The sequence below is a fragment of the Pomacea canaliculata genome, linkage group LG4 (assembly GCF_003073045.1).
Source record: "Pomacea canaliculata isolate SZHN2017 linkage group LG4, ASM307304v1, whole genome shotgun sequence".
NCBI classification, from domain to species: Eukaryota; Metazoa; Mollusca; class Gastropoda; order Architaenioglossa; family Ampullariidae; genus Pomacea; species Pomacea canaliculata.
The window spans coordinates 28,381,424-28,397,607 of record NC_037593.1 but is presented as its reverse complement, the minus strand read 5'-3'; the positions used below and the strand labels follow the sequence as shown (position 1 = coordinate 28,397,607).

General features: G+C 38.6%; 1 protein-coding gene and 2 long non-coding RNA genes across 3 annotated transcripts; 2 read left to right on the top strand and 1 right to left on the bottom strand.

Annotated features, from left to right (window-relative positions):
- Window positions 1–1,494: 1,494 nt before the first annotated feature.
- LOC112562668 lies at window positions 1,495–2,778 on the bottom strand. Its single transcript, XR_003098896.1, has 3 exons — window positions 2,692–2,778; window positions 2,170–2,297; window positions 1,495–1,695 (listed from the first exon to the last, which is right to left on the bottom strand). It is a non-coding gene; the product is annotated as an uncharacterized LOC112562668 (long non-coding RNA).
- Window positions 2,779–3,539: 761 nt separating this feature from the next.
- On the top strand, window positions 3,540–13,147 carry LOC112562502 (turripeptide Pal9.2-like). Its single transcript, XM_025235781.1, has 5 exons — window positions 3,540–3,647; window positions 4,054–4,180; window positions 9,262–9,302; window positions 12,402–12,525; window positions 13,007–13,147. The coding sequence occupies exons 1-5, from the start codon at window positions 3,605–3,607 to the stop codon at window positions 13,050–13,052; spliced, it is 381 nt and encodes a 126-aa protein (XP_025091566.1). The 5' UTR covers window positions 3,540–3,604; the 3' UTR covers window positions 13,053–13,147.
- Window positions 13,148–13,823: 676 nt separating this feature from the next.
- LOC112562669 lies at window positions 13,824–15,729 on the top strand. Its single transcript, XR_003098897.1, has 3 exons — window positions 13,824–13,972; window positions 14,545–14,668; window positions 15,458–15,729. It is a non-coding gene; the product is annotated as an uncharacterized LOC112562669 (long non-coding RNA).
- The last annotated feature ends 455 nt before the right edge of the window (window positions 15,730–16,184 follow it).

Here is a 16,184-nt window from a genome sequence, read left to right as displayed (position 1 = left end):
CAGTTGATAAAGTAAACGTTATTTTGTCAGAAGTTTTTTGATATATGTCATATGTCAGAGGTCAGAGCAGTAGCAATGAAGTAAAGTATCTGCTTTGACTCTAATAAATAAAAATTAGGGTTTACATGTGGTATATGTCAGTGCGTTCGCGCGTGTGTGTGAGTGCGTGCGTACGCATACATGTATATAGGTAGATGAGCTAATGAGTGTTTCATTATTGTCTTTGGCAACGTGTTAGGTTGTTATTTGTATCCCAGCGTGCAGCACTGATGGTGTCCCTGCAAAACATGTTTCAGGTCATTGCAATGTTGTACAGCGATTTCCAATCCCAGGTTGTCTGTGACACGGAGCTCACAGACCCCTTCAACGTCAGTACTGGGGTGAAGCAGGGCTGCATTCTGTCACCGTTTCTCTTCATCCTGGCCATGGACTGGATCATCAAGACTTCCACCGACAGTGAGAAGAGAGGGATCAGATGGACCATGACTATGACAGCAACAACAGCGCTGGAAGACTTGGACTTTGCCGATGACATTGCCCTGTTGTCGCATCGACATCAAGGCATGCAAGAAAAAACAAATGCCTTCTCAGGAACAGCTGGAAACCTTGGCTTGAAGGTCAGCACAAAGGAAAACGAAAAGTATGAGAGTGAACGCCAGAGTCCAAGACAGCATCAAACTAAATGGAGAAGAGATTGAGGACGTTGACAGTTTCACATATCTTGGGTCCAAAATGTCAAACACCGGGGATGCGGAGGTGGAGATTCGAGCCCGACTGGCAAAAGCCAGCCACGCCTTCGCCTCACTCAGAAGAACATGGAAGTCAGACAAGATCAAGCTGAGAATCTTCCAGTCAACTGTGATCAGCACCCTCCTTTACGGATCCGAATCATGGAAGATGACCAAATCCATCTGTAAAAGACTTGACGTCTTCCAAAACAGATGCCTCAGGCGCATACTTAGCATCTTTTGGCCAAATAATATCCCCAACGAAGAACTGAAACCGAGTCCATCACCACGCAGGTTCAACGAAGGCGTTGGCGATGGATTGGACATGTGCTCCGCCAGCAGACAGCAGACCTTTCCAGAGTCGCCCTGCGATGGACTCCAGACGGCCGAAGAAAACGAGGCCGCCCAAAGGAAACTTGGAGAAGAACAATGGAAAGGGAGATGAAAGGAAAGGGCTGGACATGGGGTCACCTAGAACGGGTTTCAGCCGATCGACATCGGTGGCGGACTCTGGTCGAGGCCTTATGTGCAACCAGATGCACGAAGAGGACAAGAAGACAAGACAAGAAGAAGTATTAATAGAAATAAACGATGTTAAGAACAACTTGTAGGTATGTATGTTTGTTCTTGTATTTCTGCATGGATAATGTATGTATGATATAAGAAGTTTATGTTATCTAACAAGTTCAGTATTTATTTTGTTTACATGTAGTCATACGTGTATTTATTCACACACACACACACACAAGCATTACTTAAATTGGCATCTGGTTTCAATATTTAAATTTATTTTATCCTGCTCGTTTCGATTACATTTAATTTTTGTTGACAAATATGTTCAGTGCAGCTTCAGGACTAGATCATCACTCTCTCCGGTGATGAAATTCATTGACAGGAAGCTGTCAGGTCCATCTGATGTCCTTAGACCGTTTGACACGCTCCACAGGAAGACAGCCTTAGGTTAGGTCTGTAACACACAAATATTGTATCCATATGTCTGCTTTGTTCTTCCTTATATACATGTACATGAAATTTTAACGCTCTGTGGATTGCCACTCACTAGTTCCCTCTGTCCCTTGTCACACACCGGCACTGTATTTTAAGCTCACAAGATAAGTACTGTATTTTAAGCTCACATTACAAGGGTATAACCTTCTTTGTCCTTTCACTCACATGCTCCATCTCTTTCCCTCTACCTTACCCACTGTCATTCCTTTATCTTCAAATCTAACATCTAGCAAGAACTGTTTGTAAGACTATTAATATTTGCCCTTTCACCTATCAACTCTCTGTTTGTGTTACTATGTGACTCACTTACATGTCAGCCTTCTTTTGTTACATCTAAAATCTCACACCTAACATGACTTTTATAACATTCATTGTTCTTCCACTCACTGACTCTCTCTCTATACACGTTTTCACTATCACGTGTTCAACTCACTGGCACTCATCGATTTCGGCTTTGAAGAGACACCAGTTGTTGTAGGTGCGACCGTCATCCCCACACAAAGGGAAGTACTCCCGCGTGCAAGGGTTGACGAGGCACGCACTCACCTTGTGTCGAATCCACTAGTCAAAGAAAAAAACCCAAAAGAGAAGGTTAAAGAGAGAGTTCTAATCAACTGCAATCTACTTATAATTATGTTGTGCAGTACACATTAACTTTATACACCGTGACTTAATTCCTTTATTGTTTTCATACTCTCAAAAATACGAGTTGAAATTTATTCTTCTTGTAAACTGAGAGCATTGACAAAGATCTTTGTGTCAAAAATTATTGTTTGTTCCGAATATAAAAACACAACCGGGGTGCATTATGTGCACGACAAATTTATAAATGTAAATGTGAACTCTATGTGTATTCTGTGCCGTGGATAGGACAACAACTTGTAATCATGTGCAATAACATATGCTGTCTCACATGGCAAAATTTAGTAAGTGGTGTTCCAATGTTCAGACTTACCCATGACGGTGCACAGGAGGCAAAGAGCGACGAAGATCTTCATTGTAAAGAGTTTGCAGTCTCTTTGCCACCTCGTCCACCAGCCGCACTTTTATAGGACTTTGTCCTCGCTTTGTCATTTATTATCTCCTTAATTAGTCTAGATAAGATTAATGCTTTTGTTCTGTTATGTTCCGTGTTCCTCACATGAAATAAGAGGTTAAATAAATAATAAATCTTTTATTAATGATATGTGATTCTGTGAAGTCTGCAGCTTTGTCAATCTGCTACATCTAGTACACAACACGGACTGTACGAGCTGACACAGATTATGAAATAAAAATGATAAATGCATATTCCTGGGGTATGTCTAATTAAGAGATCGTACGAAGATACTATAATAATTCAGAATCTATGAATTTATGATCATTTAAAAGTTATACTTTTATCCTTCAACAACACAACAACAACAACAACAACAACAACAACAAACAACAACAACAAAAAGAAACAAAAACAAACTAGACACTCCCAATAACATTTACATATTGCAGATGCGATCTCGCAATTCTAAACGAAGGATCATAGATTCTGAATTATTATAGTATCTTCGTACGATCTGTTAATTAAACAGACCACAGGAATATGCATTTATCATTTTTATTTCATAATCTGTGTCAGCTCGTACTGTCCGTATGTGTACTAGATGTAGCAGATTGACAAAGCTGCAGACTTCACAAAATCACTTATCATTAATAAAAGATTTATTATTTATTTAACCTCTTACTTGATGTCAAGAACACTGGAATAACAGAACAAAAACATAAATCTGATCTAGCCTAATTAAGGAGATAATAAATGACAAAGCGAGGACAAAGTCCTATAAAAGTGCGGCTGGTGGACGAGGTGGTATACAGACTGCAAACTCTTTACAATGAAGATCTTCGTTGCTCTTTGCCTCCTGTGCATCGTCATGGGTAAGTCTGAACATTGAACACCACTTACTAAACATTTGCCATGTGAGACCGCATATGTTATTGTACATTATTAGAAGTTGTGATGCCCACGGCAAAGAATACACATATAGCTCACATTGACATTTATAAATTTGTCGTGCACTCATAATGCACCATGGTTGTGTTTTTATATTCGGAATAAACTCTGTCCAATACTTTTTGACACAAAGATCTATTCTAATGCTCTCAGTTTTACAAGAAGAATAAATTTCAACTTGTATTTTTGAGAGTATGAAAACAATAAGGAATGATGGAACGGTGTATAAACTTAATGTGTACTGCACGACATAATTATAAGTAGATTGCAGTTGATTAAAATTCTCTCTTTAACCTTTTATTTGTTTTTTTTTTTTTCTTCTTTGACTAGTGGATTCGACACAAGGTGAGTGCGTGCCTACTAAACCCTGCACGTTCGACTACTTCCCTCTGTGTGGGTCTGACGGTCGCACCTACGGGAACTGGTGCACCTTCAAAGCCCAGATCGACGAGTGCCAGTGAGTTGAACACGTGATAGTGAAAGGAGGGAGGAGTCAATGGAAGAACAAGGAGTGTTATAAAAGTCATGATAGGTGTGAGATTTTAGATGTAACAAAAGAAGGCTGACATGTAAGTGGGTCGGTTAGTAACACAAACAGAGAGTTGATAGGTGAAAGGGCAAAAATTAATAGCCTTACAAACAATTCTTGTTAGAAGTTAGATTTACAACAAAAGAGTGACAGTGGCCATACAGGTAAGGCGGAGATGGAGCATGTGAGTGAAAAACAAAGAAAGTGATACCCTTGTAATGTGAGATTAATATGTAGTACTAATGCCGGTGTGTGACGGGGACAGAGGGAACTAGTGAGTGGCAATCCACAGAGCGTTATAAATTCATGTACATGTATATAAGGAAGAACAAAGCAGACATATGGATACATTATTTGTGTGTTACAGACCTAACCTAAGGCTGCTTCCTGTGGAGAGTGTCGACAGGTCTAAGGACATCAGATGAACCTGACAGCTTCCTGTCATCACCTGAGAACACGTTCATCTAATTATGGCCATGTTCACTGTGAACAAAGTTATTTGATGAACGCGGTCTTGTGTGGTGTAGTCCTGAAGCTGCACTGAACATGTTTGTCAACAAAAATGAAATGTAAACGAAACGAGCAAGATCAAATAAATTTAAATATTGAAACCAGATGCCAATTTAAGTAATGCTTGTGTGTGTGTGTGAATAAATACACGTATAACTACATATAAACAACATAAATAATGAAGTTGTTAGATAACATACGCATTCTTATATCATAAATACATAATCCATGCAGAAATACAAGAAAAACATACCTACCTACAAGTTGTTCTTAACATCTTTTATTTCTATCAATACATATCAACATATTTTAACGATTAAAGCATTAACAATACTTTGCCGACTGATACGAACCCGTCTTTGTATTCACAAGATATCGTAAACTACACAGGAGATTTTACAGAAAACTGTAGGTAAACCAGATTCATTAATGAATTGGTTACAAGAGCATTTATAGAGTGTCTGTCATTGTAAATATGATATAGAACACAAAGCTTTATCATATGAAAGTATGAAAAAAGACAAGGAACTGAGAGGTAAAAGGAAATGAAGCAGGGAAAGATCAGAATTTGAAAGTCTGCCCTTCACAGACACATTAGTAGTACGTCGGAATGTGACGATCGCTAATCTAACATCGGGCTTTCTGTTCTTTTTCCCTTCTTAGAGGCCGAACTAAGGGAGATAACTTTAGTTTACTAGTCATAGAGCAGCAGTTAATTATCTCCCCTACTTGGGCCTTAAGTTCTCGTGCAAAAACACTTTACTACTTGTCGACTGCTGGAAATTATTGAATACTAAATTGTCACCGAACATGAGTAACTGTTAAAAATGTCACTTCCCCACTTTGTTATATTTTTCCACTTACCTCACAACCTCAGCCTCCATCTCACACTCAAGACAGAACGTCTACATGTGAGCACATAAAATCTGTTATTGGTAAAGGTAAAACATTTAAATCGGATTTTTTTAAACTACACCAACTGTGTTTGGAGCCAGTTTGACATGTTGAGGTCTTAAGTTATTTTAAATCTGGATCAGAAAAGAGACAAAAATGTCGTCAGGTGGGTTAGCTAAGAGTAGAGAGTATTTACATATCTGTCTGAACTTAACTGTCTTTTGTGAAACAAATCTCGTTGACAGGTGTCATTTACTTACACTGGTTCTTTAGAGTGTTAACATACTGCTCTTGACGACTCAGTGCTGCACGCTCGGGTACAAATAACAACCTAACACGTTGCCAAAGACAATAATGAAACATTCATTAGTTCATCTACCTATATACATGTATACTTACGCACGCACTCACACACACGTGCGAACGCACTGACATTTATATACCACATGTAAACCCTCACTTTTATTTATTAGTCAAAGCAGATACTTTACTTCACTGTTACCGCTCTGACCTCTGACATATGTACGTCCTCGCCATGGTGACAACTCGAAAGAAGAGAGTGGCCCTTGCCACATGTTGCCAGTCTAGCTTGTTTATCACACCTGACACACCCACAGTCCAAATATTTCAAGCTCGTACACCTGGTGGCGTCCCTCTCTTACATCACGATGATCAGAGGCGTCTATATTCCCGTTCAAGTCACACCGCGACATGCAGTGGACAGGAACCCATCAGTCACACGACATGCACTTTGACCCCAAGTCACAAGTACACAGGACATAAACGGCTTGTACGGTGATACTGTAGGATCTATATAAACGACTTGAAAGCAAGAAAATAGATATACACACATCCCTCCCATTGTCGCCGCCGTTATCCCTTCGTACACACGTGTACATTCTTTCATCCATACATTTTGGACTATCGATATCGTGTATTACTAACTATCGATATTTTATTAATTTTAATGTGTTATTAACGACTTATGGCGTTTGCACATGTATTTCTGCGTGAATGTTGTATGATTTAAGCAGTGTATATTCCGTTAGCAACTTCATAGTTTTGTTTACATGTAGTCGCACTTACGTGTGCACATTCCGAAAGGCATGATTGTACAGACGCATTCTCGCACACACACACACACAATTACTTAAATGAGAATGTAATGTCCATGTTGTAGTTAATTTTATTTTGCTCGTTCCAGGGCTTTATCTATTTTTTTCTAAAACACTTTCTATAATAGGATGAACATACACTTACCTTGCATACGCACGACGTATTACACACAACACAACGCTCAACGAGCCCCGCTGATGACGATGACGATGACGATGACGATGACGATGACGAGATTTGTAGTTAAATCGAAGAGGCACAAGTTCAGAGGAATGTCACTGAGAGACTCATAAACAAGATGGCGGAGAAGACCGTTGTTTCAATCACTAGGCTATTTTTAGAACAACTGCTTTCTCTTATATGTGACGTCTTTTTCTTTTTCAAGTGACGTGGAACAAATGACGCACAGAAGACGTCAGACACGAGACTCCATTGGTACATGAGACAATACGACCTGTCACACACACACACACCTGGTCAAATCCTACTTGAAGCAGCAACGATACAAACACAAAAGACATGCAACAGACTTTAGAATCACAGGAAGTTCACTCCACAATTACAATGCTGACTGTTAGGAGACACGAGGACTTTCAGAAGAGTTGGAAAAGCAAATCGTGTGTCATGTCCAAGCATCGTTTACTACACAATAGACTCTCACATATGTGCAAGATCACACAGGCACACCCCAAACCTCAACTGACATTGTTTGCAACACCATACCCCAGTATGCTGACAAAAATATTGTAAGTCAACAATACATCAAGTCTACTGGGCAAAGTTCACTTCCTGTCAGACCTAACGACGATTGAACGTTGCATTTATTGTATCGTCGTTGAAAAAAAATGTATCAATTTTCTGATTGGAAAGAATATGCACGAATTTATTTCATTTCATTATTTCTTAGTCTGTTTAGAAGAGTGTTTACAACTTTTAATAAACTTAGCTGGCTGAAAGAGATTCTGCTCCTCTACAGAAAATATTTCTACTTTTATCCTTCAACAACAACAACAACAACAACAACAACAACAACAACAAAACAAAACAAAAACAAACTAGACATTCCCAATAACATTTACATATTGCAGATGCGGTCTCGCAATTCTAAAACAAAAGATCATAGATTCTGAATTATTATAATATCTTCGCACGATCTGTTAATTAGACAGACCCCAGCAATATGCATTTATCATTTTTATTTCATAATCTGTGTCAGCTCCTACTGTCCGTGTTGTAGATTGTAGTGTTGTAGCAGATTGACAAAGCTGCTGACTTCACAGAATCACAAATCCTTAATAAAAGATTTATTATTTACTTAACCTCTTACTTCATGTGAGGAACACGGGACATAACAGAACAAAAACATTAATCTCATCTAGACTAATTAAGGAGATAATAAATGACAAAGCGAGGACAAAGTCCTATAAAAGTACGGCTGGTGGACAAGGTGGCAAAGAGACTACAATTAACTCTTAACAATGAAGATCTTCGTCGCACTTTGCCTCCTGTGCATCGTCATGGGTAAGTCTGAACATTTAACACCACTTACAAAACTTTTGCCGTGAGACCGCGTGTGTTCTTGTACATGATTACAAGTTGTTGTGATCCACGGCACAGAATATACATATAGTTCACATTTACATTTATAAATTTGTCGTGCACATAATGCACCCCGGTTGTGTTTTTATATTCGGAACAAACTCTGGCCAATACTTTTTGACACAAAGATCTATTCTCAATGCTCTCAGTTTACAAGAAGAATAAATTTCAACTTTTATTTTTGAGAGTATGAAAACAATAAAGGAATTATGGAACGGTGTATAAAGTTAATGTATCTGCACAACATAATTGCAAAGTAATTCTTTGATTAAAACTCTCTCTTTAACCTTTTATTTGGGTTTTTTTCTTCTTTAACTAGTGGATTCGACACAAGGTGAGTGCGTGCCTACTAAACCCTGCACGCTCGAGTGGTTCCCTTGTGTGGGTCTGACGGTGTCACCTACGGGAACTGGTGTCATTTCAAAGCCGAAATCGATGAGTGCCAGTGAGTTGAACACGTGACAGTGAAAACGTGTGTAGAGAGAGGAGTCAGTGAGTGGAAGAACAAGGAATGTTATAAAAGTCATGTTAGGTGTGAGATTTTAGATGTAACAAAAGAAGCTTGACATTTAAGTGGGTGACATAGTAACACAAACAGAGAGTTGATAGGTGAAAGGGCAAAAATTAATAGTCTTACAAACAATTCTTGTTAGAAGTTAGATAAGGGAATGACAGTGGGTGAGGTACAGTGAAAGAGATAGAGCATGTGAGTGAAAGGACAAAGAAGGTGATACCCTTGTAATGTGAGATTAATATACAGTACTAATGCCGGTGTGTCACGGGGACAGAGGGAACTAGTGAGTGGCAATCCACAGAGCTTTATAAATTTATGTACATGTATATAAGGAAGAACAAAGCAGACATATGGATACAATATTTGTGTGTTACAGACCTAACCTAAGGCTGTCTTCCTGTGGAGAGTGTCGACAGGGCTAAGGACATCAGATGGACCTGACAGCTTCCAGTTATCACCTGAGGACACGTTCATCTAATTATGGCCATGTTCACTGTGAACAAAGTGATTTGATGAACGCGGTCTTGTGTGGTGTAGTCCTTAAGCTGCACTGAACATGTTTATCAACAAAAATTAAATGTAATCGAAACGAGCAAGATCAAATAAATTTAAATATTGAAACCAGATGCCAATTTAAGTAATGCTTGCGTGTGTGTGTGTGTGTGAATAAATACACGTATAATTACTACATATAAACAACATAAATACTGAAGTTGTTAGATAACATACGCTTCTTATATCATAAATACATAATCCGTGCAGAAATCCAAGAAAAACATGCAAACCTACAAGTTGTTCTTAATATCTTTTATTTCTATCAATACATATCAACATATTTTAACGCATTTTAAAGCATCAACAATGCTTTGCCGACTGATACGAACCCGTCTTTGTATTCACAAGATATCGTAAAGTACACAGGAGATTTTACACAAAACTGTAAGTAAACTAGATTCATTAGTGAATTAATTACACATTATAGTAGTACACAAAGCTTTATCATATGAAAGTATGAAAAAAGACATTACAGGAAAGAATCAGAATCTGCCACAGATTAGTATACGTCCAAACTTGGTAGCAGGTCCCCTTATTTCACACGATAACATGTTAAACTAACATCATTTTTCAAATTGTTTGTTACAAATGAACAAGCAAGTATCTATACTAAATCAACGGTTTAACCTCATCTTTCAAAAAATAAAAAAGATTTAAAGATATGGTGTTTATGTGACAACTACTTTTGTGGAAAACAATTTCGGGTTTGACATTTACTGTACAGTAAATTTTGACTTTTTATCTTCTTTTGAAAGTGTCGTCGACAACCTAAGCAGTCGTTTATGACACATTAAATACCAAAATTAACAAGTATCGGGCAGTTAATAAATACATCTATAGATAGTAATACAATATCGATAGATGATAATACACAATACCGATAGTTAATAATATACAATATCAAAAGTCGAAGATTCATTGTAAGGATGAAATAATGTACACGTGTGTCCGAAGGGATAAAGGAGGCGACAATGGGAGGGATGTGTGTATATCTATTTTCTTCTTGTTTTCAAGTCGTTTATATAGATCCTACAGTATCACCGTACAGGCCGTATGTCCCGTGTACTTGTGACTTGGGGGTCAAAGTGCGTTTCGTGTGACTGATGGGTTTATGTCCACTGCATGTCGCGGTAACTTGCTTCAGTCTTTGATACTAAACAAAACAAACAAACAAATAAAAAAAACCAAACAAACGAACAAACAAGGAAACAAATCTACACTCCCAATAACATTTGCATATAGTAGATGCGGTCTCACGATTATAAGAGGGAATCTTATTAATTCTCCATAATTATAGCCTTATCTTCGCACGATCTCTTAATTAGACCGAAGTTGAGTTGATTAAGTTCTCTGCAGGTTCGTAAAACTTCTGTATCAACTACACTTATGTTTTTATTTCCACCAATGTGTAAAATCTTGATTACGTTTCTAATTTTTCTCTTTACAACATCGATCTTTTATGATAAAATATTTGGTTCAAATGTATACAGAATTGATAAACCTGACAGTCCGTTTCGATCTTTTTGTATTAACACGCACGGCATCAGACAGCAACATATATCTGACATCCTGATCTTGATTCATGGCTACAAAGAGAAAAAAAGCGGCCAACAGTAATAAATCGAGTGAGACAAATCATCGTCGACCTTGTTATCAGAGAAGTGCAGATACATGAAATATTAATTCTCACTCCTGACCCAGGCCTTCGACACCACACCAAGTTTATTTAAGACTTTGTTTTTATTACGAGGATGCTGCAGTCAATTCTTCATTCACAGCCAGTGTACGCCACGAGGACAAAACTATATTTTATGTATTATTTTTGACATTTTTCTGGTGCTAAGTAATTCCATTTTCTTTTCATTTCTTCTGTCTAAACTAGACTTCTGCAACTCTCTTCTTGCTGGCTGTCCACAGCACCTCGTCCACAAGCTTCAGAGAGTCCATAACTCAGCTGCTCGGCTCGCTTTCTGGACTCGCAAATGTGAACATGTCACACCACTTGTTCACTCTCTTCATCGGCTACCAGTTATCATAACTGGTCTACGCATCTTTGTCGTGATGCTGCACATAATAAATCCCCTTTATTATTATAGAATGTATAAAAGTTATCTCGAAACATCCAGCATCTACTCGTTACACTCTCTCGCACCGAACATTCCAGGGACCAAAGCTGACGTCATTCTCACTCACTGACGCGCGTGCTAGAATGGTGGAGGGACTAGTCACAGACGTGCGTCTGTCATCAGCAGGTCAGGCGGGGTCACATCCAGCATCACAGCTCTGACGGTAGCAGGCGACACCTCACACAGACAGCCACACCATTTCATTTGTAACTGACTGCAACCATTAACAATGAAGATCTTCGTTCCTCTTTGCCTCCTGTGTTTATTCACAGGTAAGTCTGAACATTGATGAACACCACTCACTATAATTTATAAACTCTCGCCATGTGAGACGACGTATGTTATTGTACATGATTCCCGCGTCACAGAACACACATAGAGTTCACATTTGGATTTGTCGTTCATATAATGAACACATGGTTGTGCTTATATTCGGAGTAAACCCTGGCCACTAATTTTTGACACAAAGATCTATTGTAAATGTTTCTCAATTTACAAGAAGAAAAAATTTCAGCACTTATTTTTGCCAGTGGGAAAATAAAAAAGAAATGATTATAAGTTGTATAAAACTGTGCACTGCCAGTAGAGGAAAATACAGACAACTGAAATATATAGTGAAGTTGAAAGCAAACATAGCAAGTTGAACAGAAAATATCTCTGTTTACATCTTAACTTTGTGTTTGTAGCGAGGTACACTAGGTAAATAGATGGAAAGTTTGTAATACATACACAGCATAAATATGAGTAGATGACAGTTTTAAAACTCTCTTTCTCTTTCTGTTACCATCTCTTTGCTTTTTTGTACTTATGTATTATTTGTTTCCTTATTGACTAGTTACTTCGACACGAGAATGCGAACCATTAAGAGCCTGCCCTCGGCATTACAAACCCGTGTGTGGGTCTGACGGTCGCACCTACGGTAACTGGTGTCTATTCAAAGCCGAACTGCAGTTGTGCAAGTGAGTTGAACACGTGACAGTGAGAACGTATAGAGGGAGAGTGAGTGAGTGGAGGCAGAAAGAGGTTATAAAGGTCAAGATAGATGTGATATGTAACAAAGAAGGCCGACAGGTAAGCGGTCACATAGTAACATAAAGAGGAAGTTGATGAGTGAAAGGGTAAAAGTGAATAGCCTTATAAACAATTCAAGTTAAAAGTAAGATTTACAACAAAAGAGTGACAGAGGGAGCCGTACAGGTAAAGTGGAGATGGAGCATGTGAGTGAAAGGACAAAGAAGGTGATACCCTTGTAATGTGAGGTTAATATGTAGTATAGTGCCGGTAAGTGTGTCACGTGGACAGAGGGAACTAGAAATAAAAAAAGAAACAAGTGCAAACAATACGCACTCGCGCTCTCACAGAGCTGGCCTGACTGTGTTTCTGTTACCTGACTACAATGTTTGTAGTGTTACACAAAGGATACACTATTTTATGTTACAGCTCTAAACTTGACCTGGTTCACTGCGGAGCTTGTCGCAAAGACTAAAAACGACATCAGATGGACTGACAACTTGCTGTCTATGTATTACATTACCGGAACACACAGTCATCTGATTCTGGCCATGTTCACTGTATACACAATGGTTTGATATACACGGTCAAGTCTTGTGTGGTCTAGTGCTGAAGCTGCTCTGAACGTGTTTGTCAAGAAAATATGGAATCTGTGAAAAGAGGAAGATAAAATAAACTACAACATTGAAATTACCTGCAAATTTAAGTAATTCGTATTCGCTTTGTGTGTGTGTGTGTGTGTGTGTGTGTGTGTGTGTGTGTGTGTGTGTGTGTGTGTGTGTGTGTGTGTGTGTGTGTTTTGTGTTGTGTTGTGTGTGTGTGTGTCGCTATGTACTCACGTACAGTTATATATAAACAAAATAAATGATGCTGAAATTTGCTAACAGAATTAACATACACTGTTTATATCATACATACATAAATTGAAACAACATTTATGCATCAGAGAGTCCATAACTCCGCCGCTCGTCTCGTTTTCTGTATTCGCAAATGTGAACATGTCACACAACATCTTCACTCTCTTCATCGGCTACCAGTTATCATAACTGGTCTACGCATCTTGGTCGTGATGCTGCGCATAATAAATACCCGTTATTATTATAGAATGTACAAAGGTTATCTCGAAACATCCAGCATCTACTCGTTACACTCTCTCGCACCGAACATTCCAGTGACCAAAGCTGACGTCATTCTCAGTCACTCAACGCGCGTGCTAGAATGGTGGAGGGACTTGCGTCTGTCATCAGCAGGTCAGGCGGGGTCACATCCAGCATCACAGCTCTGACGGTAGCAGGCGACACCTCACACAGACAGCCACACCATTTCATTGTAACTGACTGAAATCATTAACAATGAAGATCTTCCTTCCTCTTTGCCTCCTGTGTTTATTCACAGGTAAGTCTGAACATTGATGAACACCACTCACTAAACTCTCGCCATGTGACACCGCGTAGGTTATTGTACATGATTACAGTTGTTGTGATTCCGGCGTCACAGAACACACATAGAGTTCACATTTGCATTTGTAATCTTGTCGTTCATATAATGAACACAGGTTGTGCTTGTATTCGGAATAAACCCTGGCCACTAATTTTTGACACAAAGATCTATTGTAAATGTTTCTCGGTTTACAAGAAGAACAAATTTCAAAAATTACTTTTGCAAGTAGGAAAATAAAAGAGAAATGATTTCACGGTGTATTAAACTGTGTACTGCCAGTAGAGGAAAATACAGACAAGTGAAATATATAGTGAAGTTGAAGCAAACACAGCAAGATGAACAGGAAATATCTCTATTTACATGTTAACTTTGTGTTTGTAGCTAGGTACACTAGGTCAATAGATGGAACATACATATACAGCATAAATATGAGTAGATGACAGTGGGTTTTAAAACTCTCTTTCTCCGTCTTTTATCATATCTTTGCTATTTTTGTCTTATGTATTATTTGTTTCCTTATTGACTAGTTACTTCGACACGAGGATGCAATCCATTCAGAGCCTGCCATGAGCATAACAATCCCGTGTGTGGGTCTGACGGTCGCACCTACGATAACTGGTGTACCTTCAAAGCCGAACTGCAGTCGTCCAAGTGAGTTGAGCACGTGACAGTGAGAACGTATAGAGAGAGAGACAGTGAGTGGAGGAAGAAAGAGGTTATAAAGGTCATGTTAGATGTGATATGTAACAAAGAAGGCCGACAGGTAAGTGGGTCACATAGTAAGATGAACAGGAAGTTGATGAGAGAAAGAGCAAAAAGTGAATAGCCTTACAAACATTTCAAGTTAAAAGTGAGATTTACAACAAAGGAGTGACAGTGGGAGTCGTACAGGTACACGGGGACAGAGGGAACTAGTGAGTGGCAATCCACAGTGAAATATGAAAATGTTATGTGGATAAAAAAAAAAAAAAAACAGGGACAAAGAATACGCACGCGCGCTCTCACACACGTAGAAGTGTATTTTGAGTTGCTAGCTGATTTCTATGAAACATGTGAGTGTGTGTGTATATTTGTAAGTGTGAGTGGTATTGGTGAGTGTGTGTATATATATATCTTTGTGAGTAGGTGTAAGGGTTAGGGTTAGGGTTAGCGCATAAGCGCGGTTACAAGGCTACGATTTCCATAAAAATTCGTTGCTACCAGTTATGACAGTCAACCAGTCAGCGGTTAGCTACATTTTTCTAATCTTCATGAAGCAAAGTTGCTGCTTCAAATAAGATGTAACTAGATGTGTCTTACACATTAATTATTATTAGAATATTGTGACAGTTACTCAGTACGTCTGCTGCTACTGTTACACAGAGCTGCCTGACTGTGTTTCTGTTACCTGGCTACATTGTTTGTAGTGTTACACAAAGGATACACTATTTTATGTTACAGCCCTAAACTTGACCTGGTTTACTGCGGAGCTTGTCGCAAAGACTAAAAACGACATCAGATGGACTGACAACTTCCTGTCTATGTATTACATTACCGAAACACACAGTCATCTGATTCTGGCCATGTTCACTGTATACACAAAGGTTTGATATACACGGTCAAGTCTTGTGTGGTCTAGTACTGAATCTGCTCTGAACGTGTTTGTCAAGAAAATATGGAATCTGTGAAAAGAGGAAGATAAAATAAACTACAACATTGAAATTACCTGCAAATTTAAGTAATTCGTATTCGCTTTGTTTGTGTGTGTGTCGCTATGTACGCACGTACAGCTGTAAATAAACAAAATAAATGATGCTGAAATTTGCTAAAAGAATTAACATACACTGTTTATATCATATATACATAAATTGAAACAACGTTTATGCAGACAGACATTTTATTTGTCCCAGAGAGCAATTATTGGGCAACTCGATAAAAATAACCTCACAACATATTCATTCACACTAAACAGACTTTCTCATGTTTGTTTATTTATTTGCACTCAGCATTATTCACAAGTTGCTTACCTGCTTTACACGACTCTACTCAGGGGCTGCAGTGAGCTCCACTCATCGTCTGCTTTTCTGTCGTCTGGCAAAGGAGTCTGTAAACAGGGCGATAATCAAACCACTCGTAGTCTTGACGAAAAAGAGAGAGCACACGTGGCCGACATCTTTTTTCTTATACA